Genomic DNA, 13117 nt, shown 5'->3' on the forward strand with positions numbered 1-13117 from the left:
TTGAAATTTCATAAATATTCAAATTTTATCAATATTCAAATTTTAATATTTACGATAACTACATAAAAAGTTAGATCATTTCATTTCTAATCTAGAAAAAAAATAGTCCCTGAAGAGGTTAAAGAATACACAGGTATTCACGTGATCGTTTATATCAATAGGTATCGAACACGGCACCGAATATCGTAGCGTTTTACATTCCGAAGAACACTATATCATAGCATAAGGGTAACGAGTGGTAAGATTTTTCATCGAATAAAAAATTCCATCGGTAGAATGGGTGAATTTTTGACAAACATTTCTGCGGATCCTAGCGAGAATCCTAAACTTGTCAGAAGAAGTTTCGAGCAACTTGCAAAATTTAAAAAAAAAAAAACGGAGAGAAAAAAAGTAGAACAGAAAAATCGACGTTCTATCGAGAAAAAGAAAAAGGAAACAGTCTGAAAGAGTGCTGCACTTTCTTCACGAGGAATCACATGCATCGCGGAATTTCCAAAACTTCTATCTACCATCCAACAATAAACTATCAACACAATAAAACATTAGTAATAAAACACTTGAACAATTTTTGCATATCATAAAATACAAATGAACTACAAAAAAAAAAAGAGAGAGAGCCTGGAACTATAAAAGTGTCTTCCTAACTCAAAGAAGAGAAAATGAAATAAACGGGGTGTGCTGAGGTTTTTTCAAATTCAAATTAGCACTTCATTCACAACTAACAGAGAGAAGAGATGCAAGAATTTTGAGGAACGTTGAAATTTGAGAAAAAATTTTCTTTCTTTCTTTCTTTTTGAAGAAGAAGAAGAAGAAGAAGAAGAGACATTGAAATTTGAGAAAGTTTGAAAATCCAAATTATTAGGTTCCATATTCAGCCGGGTTGTGAGCTTACCGTATCGCGTTTTTGTACATACATGGTTCAATACCTTCAGGTCGGCATCATAGGGCAGAGTTTTGTCCCAGAGATTTGGGCCGAGGAAGGCGGCCTGCGCTTCCACGTTGCCCCATATCTCTCCGTCAGCGTCCTTCTTCTCTTCCGGTCCATCTTTGCCCTGTTTTCCTGCAAAATAATCGTTTCACCTGCGTTAGCCTTTAAAAGTAAAATTAGAAAAAAATAAAAACGTGTAACTTCTTGTGTGTCGTTTTTAATTTAGGGAGAGACCAGTTTGATAGCGATTTTCAAGAATTCTCTTTGGCTAAACTAGCAGAGATATCGTAATTCTTTTTCTTTCAGTAGAAAGAGACATCCTTAGACTGTTATAAACAAATTTTGTTCCATACAATTTTTCATAATTTTATTGCAAATTTTACACTTCAATTTAGCGCCCGTATATGCGATTCGAACTTAAAAAATTTCAAATATAGTCGTTCTTCGATAGTCTACGCGTGTGACAAGAAGAAAGAAAAATCCTCGGTTGAATTTCCGAAGAAATGTACATCGAACTGAACGAGCGGCAATTTTGAGAAGGATATTCTTCAGATGTACAGTTTGATTTGACGCGAAGAAGAGAACAGGTCGATTTTTCGACACGTTCAAACTGAACTCTCCCTTGAAAGCGTTCCAACTATTCTCAACTGTTCTATTATTTTTTTTTTTCCACCATAGGTGAATCCTGCACAAAGTGTCCAACTTTCACGCTATTAATAACGCCCATTATTCCCTGGAAAAAAAAAAGAAGAGAATCCTCCATCTCTCTATTCAGCTAGTCTCTTTTATCTTCGTTCTCTCGATTACGATAGAGAGAAGAGGCCGGGCCTCTTAGAATACGCGATGACACACTTCCTCCTAGCGCGTCCCGGACCGCTTTTGCACCTTTTTCCCTTCACAGAGGAGGAAGAGGAAGAAGAAGAAGAAGAAGCGGTCCGTGGCCATCAGAAATTGCTTCGTGGAAGAAAAGAGAAAGAGGAGGAGTGCGGATCAGTCGGTGGCCTTGGAGATGCTCCTCCAAAAATAGTGAGCCGACCCAGCACAGCTTCTCCACCTCTGTTTCTTCTCGTTTCAACGCGCTCCTTCCGCGTTTTTTCCCCCCTTTCGACGGCTATGTTGATTGTTCCCCGTGATACACCTTCTTACATCTGACTATTCTTCCATTTTTACAACTAATTTAGCATCGTTACCGAACGTATCTTTATTCTGTGTATAAAGAAGAAAGTATCGATCTTCGATGTTTTGATTTTTTAACTGAATTTCAGTTGGGAATGTTGTTTTTCGAATGTTTCGCTGCAATTTCCTCGCTTTCTGAATGACGATTTTGAGAAATAATTCATTCCTGGAAGGTGTAATCGACTGAAAACACGGGAGTATCGATCTCCTTCGATTTCTTAATTAATTTTCGTCGGGTACGTTATTTCTCGAATATTTCGCAATAATTTCATGGTTTTCGTGATTTTTGGGAATGGCGATTTTGAGAAATAATTTATTTGCAATAGGTGTAATCTATTGGGAATCGTCTGGGGTGGTCGAGCATGCTTTGAAGTTCAATTTCGAAGACGTGCGAATTTTTATGGAAAAAAAGAAGAAAACACGGTTGATTGATTATTCCTAGGCAACGATGAACGCAACCTTGGATCAGCGAGCTTCGCGTAACAATGGCCGATCGGCGGTATGCCAGAAATCCCTGGAGAAGCCGGTGTTTCTCGTTCAACTCAACGAATTCGCTTCATTTCACTTTTCTAATTCTTCTCGAATTTTCTTTTTCTATTAATTCTACACGCCAAAGAAATTTCATCTTTCCAATCTGCTTGGAACACAGTTTCCTTCTTTTCCCGAGCTCTTCACCTTCAATATTTCTCCCATTTTCCTTCCACGAACGACAGCTATAAAAACAATTGTCAGATTCGTCGTGGGTCGTTAATGCTTCCATCAAACGTCATCGTTAGACGTTCCACACGAGCAAAACCGTGCTTTTTCTATTTTTTCTCCTCTATTCTTTCCTCCCTCGCTCTGTCTTTCGAACGGCTGAATGTGCGGTTCAAGTGCGACGAAACCGCATTCAATGGTTATTATCATGGTACACCGCGTGCCAGCGAGGTCGTGCCGCTACCACACCACTCTGTGATAGATTTCAACGAACGTAATTTTAATATTCACAGACGGAAGAACCGTCGCTGTCCTTACTTTTCGATCGTCCAATTACTGGTCATTAACTAACCCGATAACTGAGAATTCTGAACAAGGAACTAGTAGATACAGCTGTGAAACAAACGGAGAAACATTGTGAATTTTAATTATTTCTTCGATTTGCTCGCTCTTCTATTACGCGAAATTTACGTAGGAATGTTTATGGCGTAATTATTATCAGTATTTTTAATGCAATCTTGAAAAAATGCAAGAATCCAGAAGTCTCTATCTTATCTACCGTTTCCACACCACACGCACAGTGTGGATAATGTTTGGAATCTTCCGTGAAGTGTCGAGATATTTCTTTTCTCTTTTTTAGAGGAAACTTCGTAATTTTATCTTTACCTTCGTCGAGTGGAAAACGAAACACGCGGGTTTACAATGTTCGAGTTGAAAGAGAGTGTAAGTGAATCGGTTGTGTCGACAGTGAGAAAATTTTATCGACGGAACCTAGGGCGAAACAGTGTGTTTCATTGTATAGAAGCTGTTGAATTTGCCCGGAGGATTCGAAGAAAGTGATTACCGACCTCAATAGGGCAACTCGTTGACGAAAATAAGCCAGCTGGATGGTCAATTGCAAGATTTACCGAGCGTACTTGAGCAACACGTTCGATTAATCGATCGAATCATCGTGATTTACGAGGGAGCCAATTATCGGGTCGTCGTGCATAGTAATTCGAGTATTTTTAATAATTTAGCGGGAAAATCGAAAAATCAGCCGTTAACCCTTTACTTTGGGAAATCCTTTGAAGCATTTACCGAGAAACGAAGAATGTTCAAATCTTTCATCTTAAAGTTGAACTTAAATTTGTAGCGAATCTTTGTTTGGAAGTGGAATTCTCGTTTTAGAGCGCAATTTTTACGAATCGGTCATTTACCCTTTACTTTACAAATTTCACAAATTTTGTTTACGTAAACACTGAGAAACGAAGAATATTCAAATCGTCCAACTCAAAGTTGAACTTAAATTTGTAGCGAATCTTTGTTTGGAAGTGGAATTCTCGTTTTAGAGCGCAATTTTGACGAATCGGTCATTTACCCTTTACTTTACAAATTTCACAAATTTTGTTTACGTAAACACTGAGAAACGAAGAATATTCAAATCGTCCAACTCAAAGTTGAACTTAAATTTGTAGCGAATCTTTGTTTGGAAGTGGAATTCTCGTTTCAGAGCGCAATTTTTACGAATTGGGCGTTAACCATTTACTTTGCGAATTTTGTTTAACCAATCACCGAGAAACGAAGAATACTCAGATCTTCCAGCTTAAAGTCCTACTGAAATTCATAGTGAATCTCTATCTGGAATTGGAATTCTCGTTTTGTAAGGGAACTCTTACCTCCGTTTCAGTTGAAACGTGAGAAAAGGTGGGGGGCTGGGGGAAAGGGTTAAATGGGTCATTTTTCCTTTGGAAAAATGCCTGAAACGCTGTTGAGAACGCTGTTGAAAGGCCTAATAATCATACGGAGAGCGCCGGGTTTCTCCGTGCAGGCCAGCTAAACAACTAAACAACGACAGCTCGCAATTTGGTTCAAGGCTGACGGTCGTCGCCAGCTCTGCGGAACTAATCTCGCGTTGCGTGGCAGCTAGAACGCGAGCAGTAGCCGTAGAATATGGCTGGAAGAGAGGGGAAAATCGAGTCGAACGAAGGTGAAGAAGAGCAACGACGGTGAAACACGAGAAGAAACCGTGTGGAAGAAGTGACAGTAACGAGGGAAACTGGACGGATCCAGGAAAACCTGATTGCCTGGACAATGTGGCGTGAATTTAATTGACGAAACGAGCTGAGACGGTCATTTTTCAGCTAGTTTCCTTCCGATCTTTCGAAGATGTTACAGAGAAAATTGATTCGAGGAATACTTTATTACAGTACTTGGAAAAAAAAAAAATGGTCATTCTCGTACGAAGAATTTCTTTTCTTCGGATTTCAATGGAGTGACGACGAAATTCTTAAAATGATGGCGAAGAAATGGAGATGACGAAGATGAAATATATTTGCTCGTATGATATATTGTGTTATTTTACACAGTGTATAAATACAGATCTTTGAATGTATTATAGATTATCTAATAAGGAAATCGAAAGTGTCCATTGAAAGTGAACCATCTTTATTCACCCTAAATTTTCTTCTAGAGTTAATGAAAAGGAGAATTAACCAAAAAATACAGTTTAAAATAAGAAACAAAAAGGGTTATTCAAACTTTGTTCTAGAGTCACTCAGAATGAAAATTGAAACATCAAATAAAAAATACAATTGGAAATACGGTGGAATCGAAGGTATTTGAACCGTTTGGAATGGTCCGCGAATGGAATTGACCGAGTTCCTGTTCGCGTGGCGGGCACGTAACAGAAGCGGAAGTACCGTAAAGGGCATTTGTCGCGGAGTAAGCTCTGAATCTGGCCAGAGACGATTTCCGTTAACGGTAGAACCAGTTCTTCACTCTCTGCTTCTACGTTTATACCGAGAGCGTGCGTCTAATTACTACGTTCCCTGGCTGGTCTCTCCTCCTCCTCCTCCTCCTCTCTCTCCTCTCCGCGCCGCTTCTTCTCCGTCATCCCGATTCCCCCTACAAGATATTCCTTTACGTAATCGACAACACGCGAGCGTTTTACCTGACTCAAGTACGGAATGAGTCACATGTGTCCCGGGAGAGAGAAAAAAAGAATCGTGTCGCCGTAGAGTCGTCTTCGCGGTAATAAAAATCAGCGTGGAATAAAATCTCTGACCATGTGCTTGCGTGCTGGTCCTTTTAAATCGTTCAGGGAGACTGATCAACGAGGAATTTCTTTTTTGGGACATTGTTCTTTTGCAATGTGTTGGATGGAAATTTCTGGAAATTGCTTCGAGGATGTTTGTTTGGGAAAAGGAGAATTTTTGAATGAAATTTTTGAGGATTGGAGGAAGAATTTTGGAACGAAATTTCTGAGGATTGGAGGAAGAATTTTGGAACGAAACTTTTCAGGATTAGAGAAAGAGAATTTTCCAAGGAAATTTTTCAGGATTGCAGGAAGAATTTTGAAATGAAATTTTTGAGGATTGGTGGAAGAATTTTGGAACGAAACTTTTCAGGATTGGAGAAAGAGAATTTTCCAAGGAAATTTTTCAGGATTGCAGGAAGAATTTTGAAATGAAATTTTTGAGGATTGGTGGAAGAATTTTGGAACGAAATTTCTGAGGATTGAAGGAAAAATTTTGGAATGAAACTTTTCAGGATTAGAGAAAGAGAATTTTCCAAGGAAATTTTTCAGGATTGCAGGAAGAATTTTGAAATGAAATTTTTGAGGATTGGTGGAAGAATTTTGGAACGAAATTTCTGAGGATTGAAGGAAAAATTTTGGAATGAAACTTTTCAGGATTAGAGAAAGAGAATTTTCCAAGGAAATTTTTCAGGATTGCAGGAAGAATTTTGAAATGAAATTTTTGAGGATTGGAGGAAGAATTTTGGAACGAAATTTCTAAAGACTGGAGGAAGAATTTTGGAGCGAAATTTCTGAGAACTGGAGGAAGAATTTTGTAAAAAGAGAATTTTCTAAAGATTGGAAGAAGACTTTTGGAATGAAACTTTTGAGGATTAGAAACAGAAGAACTTTCGAATGAAATTTCTAGAGATTGGAGGAAGAAATTTAGAATGAAATTTTTAAAGATTGAAGGATGAATATTGGAATGAAATTTCTATTCTACAGAATCAGTGAAATCTCATCTATGCTAATTTTACTAATCGTTCAGTGAAAAATTTCAATTCCTCCCCGGTGCATTCATCAAATGTCAGTCGGAAAGTCCGCTAATTGTCGGCGGGAATATCAAATGCCGAAGAGATTTGCGTGAAATCGCGATCACGTTTCTAATCCAACACAAGGCTCGTACGCTCGAGTGAAATTAATTTGACAGGCAATAATTCGCGAAACCGTATAAAATAACGATTAAAAGTCTCACGCAGTTGCGTTCAACGTTGCACACGAACCATTGTCTACGCCCATAGAAATAGAAAGAGAGAGAAAGAGAAATAAAGAAGCCAAGATTCAAGATAAACCCAGGTGAAAGGGAATTGAGAATATTTTTATTAACGAACAACGATGATTTCCGCTCTTTTAGCGGTTTATCTTCGTTACATATCAATTACCCTCTATGGTTTCTTGTTTGTAACTTAATTGCATTCGCAGGGGAGGAGGCATGGCTACGTTACACTTTCGTAATCTTCACATGTTGATTCAATTTGCCAGTGTCATTTCGAACCGTTAAATCCTTTCTAATTGGATAAGTACCTAATCGTCGCTTATGAAGTTTCAGAAAAATTACCAAATCAATTTATAAACTCTTTCGTAATTATTAATTATCCACGTGTTGGGAACTTGGTAAGAAAATTTTCTTCGCAACTCTAATATCCCGATATTTAGAATTTGCAATTGTATAATATTTCAGTAGAAGATAAATGAATAAATTAGCACTTTTATGATGATTTACAAATTTCGTCGAGTTCCATATTGTTCTGCATGAAAGATTTCTATTCAATTATTTTGCAGACATTCTTGGACACGAGAAATTTGATGAAATTAACGATATTTCATAATTATATTGAAAAAATAGATCTCTGGTAATTGTTCCACTGTAACTCGATGAATTATGGTATCACAGTGCAATGGAGAACGCGAGTAAAAGGGGCAAGGGGAATCAGACAGTACGTAGTCAGACATACCTTGCAGTCATTAATACGCAAGCCTATATCTTTCGATGTTTTTCTATCGCAGAAAAAAAAAAAGAAAAGATTTAAAATCTTCAAGTATCACATTTCACAGATATCTACCTTAGAAACGAAACGATGGACGTGAAAATTGTAGAATTTGTCGATTCTCTTCTCGTGGAAATAAATTAACAGAGATAATCGATCCTTTTTCGCCTGTGCGAAATTAGAAAGAAGAATCTGGGAATTCGCGGTGAACAGATGTTGGAAAAAAATATGAAAGAGGAATTATGGACAACAATGGAGCCGTGGCACTGTTAGCAAGCGAATAAACAACCGCATCTGTTTGGAGATGGTTTCCTGTGGCCTTGGTACACCGATACTCGGCTATTTCGGACGATAGATCGAATACGAAGTGAAACTAAAATCCGTGATCAAGGCCTACCTACTGATCGAGTTTATAAATTCAACCCCGGTACAACACTCGCTCCTAGATCCAACTCTAAATAACAATTGTCGCCGCGTGGAGTGAACTGACAACCGGAAGTGGACGATCCTCGCAAGGATGTAACGTGGATTTACAATGTTCAATCATTTAACGTGAAATAAATAATAATATAAAATAAATGTATAAATTAAATTAAATATGTAACAAAGTAAATGAAAACATTCCACAAATGTGGAATGACTTTATCGGCAAATAGTAATTCTGATGTCACAACTTAACGTGTATTGTACTTTTCTTCGCTGGAAATTAAGAAACAGTCATTTTTTTTTGTTTCGTGCGCTTTACCAGAATACTGAAGAGGAATCTTCGTAAATCTCTGGTTGTTTGGTAGAAAAATAGGAAAACTTCGTGATTCTTTAATTCTGGAGAGGAAAAGTAAGGTGGAAATAATTTTGCACCATTGACCAGCAATATTTTTTTCATTTTTTTCTATTTTTCTTGCGGGGAATCGAGTGGTCGCAAGCGAAGAAAGAATCTCTGACTTATGATCTGTAAATCTCGGCGGGGCTGTCCGTGTCCTGATAATTTATGTGTGCGGTAAGCCGCTGTCATCTTTCCTGACAAACGATCTGTAAACCACGTTACCTTAAAAATCTATTAACCTCGTCGCTTCGATAATTGCATCGCACTCGAGAGTGAATACCGTTTTACAATCGAAATTCAACCGATAACTCGAGTTGCGTTAACACATTGAACAGTCGCTTGTGGTTGCTCGTTTGACGTTTATAGATTGCTATAAACAGGATGTTGAATTTAATCATTCCACGTGAATTTATTCTATTCTGTGGTATTCTCACTTTCACATTTTTCAATAGTAACGTACGTGAAATTTACGAGGATTCTTTTTTATTTTCATTTTATAGATATTTAGCGTTTACGAAAATTAGTGAAATACGATATTTTGTGTTATCATTGGAATGCAGAGCTGTGGAGATAATTATAGAACGCAGTGTAAATTTATTCTCCATCGAACATTTTAGATTTTTCGATATTAATATATTTCTAATTTGCGAGGATTTTTTTATTTTGGCCTTTTAGATATTCGACGTTTGTGAAAATTAGCGAAATACAATATTTTATGCGTTATTATCGGAACGCAGAGGTGGAGGAATAATTATAGAAGGCGGAAACCGTAAGAGGAATAGAGAAAATAATGAAGGAAGCCTTAGAACGAGGGAAAAATAGGAAAGTCGAAGGAGAAAGATTGTACTGTTGAAGAATTCGCGGAAAATGTACTATTTATGTAATGCTGAGGCGAGGAAGAAGAGGAAAACGGGGATCGCGAGAGATCCTCGAACTGCCGGAAGTGGGTACGTGCACCCGCCGCTGCGTACGTACGTTCCTTAAAATGCTTTCTCTTTTCGAGCACGCTCCAATTAGTGCGGTCTTCTCTAATTACTGACACAGCTTACCGCTCGCAATGATTATACCGGGGAAAAGGGAAATGATTACTGCGTAGGATCTATCCTTTTTCCACGTGTCGGTGTTACGTGGAGCTGCGAGGAAACTTCGTGAAAATTTCATGGAGAATTGGAAATTGGAGAATTTTAGAAAAAATTTCTCACCGATTTTAATAAGATTCTGGATTTTTCTAAGTCAGTGAGGAAACTTCGTGAAAATTTCATGGAGAATTGGAAATTGGAGAATTTTAGAAAAAATTTCTCACCGATTTTAATAAGATTCTGGATTTTTCTAAGTCAGTGAGGAAACTTCGTGAAAATTTCATGGAGAATTGGAAATTGGAGAATTTTAGAAAAAATTTCTCACCGATTTTAATAAGATTCTGGATTTTTCTAAGTCAGTGAGGAAACTTCGTGAAAATTTCATGGAGAATTGGAAATTGGAGAATTTTAGAAAAAATTTCTCACCGATTTTAATAAGATTCTGGATTTTTCTAAGTCAGTAAGAAAACTCCCGCGAAAATTCGACAGAAAATTGAAAATTAAAGAGTTCGCGAAGAAATTTGCATAATGAATTTTATTAATTTTAATAAAATCACAAATCCTTCCAAGCCAATGAGGAAACTACAAAAATCCAGTGGAAAATTGGAAATTGCGGTGTTCGCGAAGAAATGTGGAAAAGTCAATAAGAAATTTTACCAATTCTAATGAAATACTGAATTCTTGGAACACTTGTGAAAATTGTTCAAATTGACTTTAAATAAGAGGAAATGGCGAGAGTTTCGTCGACAATAATGGCCCTGCAATATCTCCATACTTACGTCTTATCGCTGAACTGTGGCAGCAAGGAGTTAGAGAAAATTCTAGCATGCGCGTCGTTATGTTTCAATGAGTTTTTCGACACGGTGCTATCTCTACTGTTTAGCGACCTTATTGCTTTGTCGCGAGCATAAGTTCGTTCATGTAAAAATACTCGCAGTTAGTTTCGTGACTCTGAGAATCCTTTTTTATACTCAAAATCTGTATCGAGACGTTAATTTTTCAGGAGATTTCAAGCATCGAATAATAATTGTTCAACGACAAATTGCAGAAATTGCAAATTTCAGTTGAAACCCGAGCTGCATTTCAGATTATACTTGTGTCTGCCTAAACATATACTCTCGTTCTACAATATTCGTCTGAAATTAGTGTTTTTATGAAACTTCATCCACAAAACGTGCCATTTGTTCCTTCAAGTAGCTTAATGGTGTATACAGGTGCGCATGAAGGACATAGGCGACCAGTAATTAAGGTAATATGAGTCTACATACTGAATTGACACGTTATTCCCAAGACTTCGTGGTAACGTCTACGACGAAGAGAAAAACGACACCCAATATACAATACACGCAACCTCGTTTCGACAATCATGCTATCGAAGCAAGAAAACAATATTCTAAATCACTTTCGAGATTGCAAAAAATACAAAAGCATCGATGACACAATTTTTTCTCTTAAAAAAGAATTTCTGTTCTCTTTGTCTATATACAATTTTCAATAAGAACGAATTTGAAGAATTTCGAAACCCACCGTGTCCCAAAATCAGTGAAAAAGCTTGTAGAGAATTCTTAATAAAAATAAAAAAATTTCTGTTCTTCTCGTCTGTACACAATTTTCAATAAGAACGAATTTGAAGAATTTCGAAATTCACCGTGTCCCAAAATCAGTAAAAAAGCTCCTATAAAATTCTAAATTTCGATGAATTACTCTGCTAATCAAGTGGTATCGTTGCTTCTATAAAATTGATACCGTCGCGTGAAGGAACGGCGATCGAATGAAATGGGGTGAAGTGAGAGCAATAGACACGACGTCTGTCTCGTCGGGAATATTGCGATTATAAGTTACGAGTTCGTGCATAACGGGCTGAAACGCAACGAGCCACGAAGACGTCCTTGGCCGCTCCTCCGATAGCCTCCAGACCTCCTGGGAATCGTTTCCTATCGCCTCGATGCACACGACCGTGCAACCAACGACATAGAAACCTTCATGGGACCCTATCTCCCTTAGAAACGATAGGGTTAACCGATTCATTCGCCAATCAAACCTCGAAACTCACTGTCCCTCTCTCTCTCTCTAACGTCCTTTCAACTTTTTACCTTCGTTTCCAGGATTCCCCGAAACTCGAAAGAAAAAAAGCACCGAAAATGTGTCAATTTTTGCTCTTTGCTCCAAGATTGCCTTAATTCACCGTTCAATTTTAATTACTAATTTTTTTAACACAGGATCCTTCACCAGTTTCTCTGGAAATCTTCTTAGCAATCTTAGACTCTAATTCGTTCGACTGGTAATGCGTTAATTCATCTCTTCTCCTATTTTCCATTTTCCACACGTTCTTCCTTAACTATCTCTAATCTTTCATCTGCAAGATTCTGCATTTCAACAAGTCTGTCGCGCGAAAGATAAGAGAACAACGACCGAACAAAGACAGTTTCGACGTGAAAAACGTGCTCTTGGCGAGTGTTAATTTTTCCAGGTATTAATTAATCGATGTAAACCGAACGGTGATTAACGAGCGTTAACTCGACGAATTTCGAGAACATCGACGGTATGCAAATTATTCTATAGAATTTGCACGAGACACCCAGAGATGGTGATGGTGCACAGCTGAGACGCAGAAATGTGACTCGCGGTAGCTCGTCAATCACGCGCGGAAGGAGGCTGTCAAGGAGAAGCGGTTTCGTTCCTCGGGAACGTGGACTTTTTTTTTTTCTTCCTCTCTGTCTTTCACAAGCTTCCCCCCTCGCACACCGTAAACCTGTCCACGTGAAATAATTCACGCCCGGTCGCGCCTGTCCACGATTATCTTTCGCTTTCGTTATCTTACACGCTGCCTCGTTGCCTAGGCTAGAAATTACCCGCGAGGAAACGGTCGTTGTTGATGCGAGCCCGTGCACCGCGTTTCGTGCCGTAAAATTTGCCACGCTGATGGACTCGCAGATGAAAATATCGTGTATTTTGTAGTTTTTATGGTATTCGATCGTGCACTGTAGTTGCGGTATTTTTTTTTTTCCCGCTAAAATGTGTAAAATTTGGGCGATGAACGCTTGTGAAGTATTTGTGAAATTTCTCAGAGTTTAATTAATATTTTTTTTAATATTGGAGAAATCATTTTTCAAAGATTCTAATTAATATCTTTCATATCAGAGAAATCATTTTTCAAAGATTTCTGTAGATACATAGATTTCTTTATTTCCTACGACTCCCCCACTTCCGGTTCTCATACATCGTCCAATATCTTCTTCACCCCAGAATCGTCCGAATAAAAATTTCTCCACTTCCTTCCTCGTTCCAATTCCTGCTCACTATCAAAAATAGATCAGAGCACGAAACTAACGAAACCAGTCGAAATGCAAAGTATCCCGCTGGTTCCAC

At 38.0% G+C, this 13117-nt stretch overlaps 1 protein-coding gene across 1 annotated transcript in view; it reads right to left on the reverse strand.

Annotated features, from left to right (window-relative positions):
* The window catches only part of LOC108570606 (thyrotroph embryonic factor-like), a 46378-nt gene that overhangs the window by 3563 nt on the left and 29698 nt on the right, over window positions 1-13117 (reverse strand). The window contains exon 2 of the mRNA XM_017932491.1: window positions 915-1060. Coding sequence (XP_017787980.1) covers window positions 915-1060 — 146 coding nt within the window. The remainder of the gene's footprint in view (window positions 1-914; window positions 1061-13117) is intronic.

Source organism: Habropoda laboriosa, unplaced genomic scaffold (genome assembly GCF_001263275.1).
Source record: "Habropoda laboriosa isolate 0110345459 unplaced genomic scaffold, ASM126327v1 scaffold101, whole genome shotgun sequence".
Lineage (NCBI taxonomy): Eukaryota > Metazoa > Arthropoda > Insecta > Hymenoptera > Apidae > Habropoda > Habropoda laboriosa.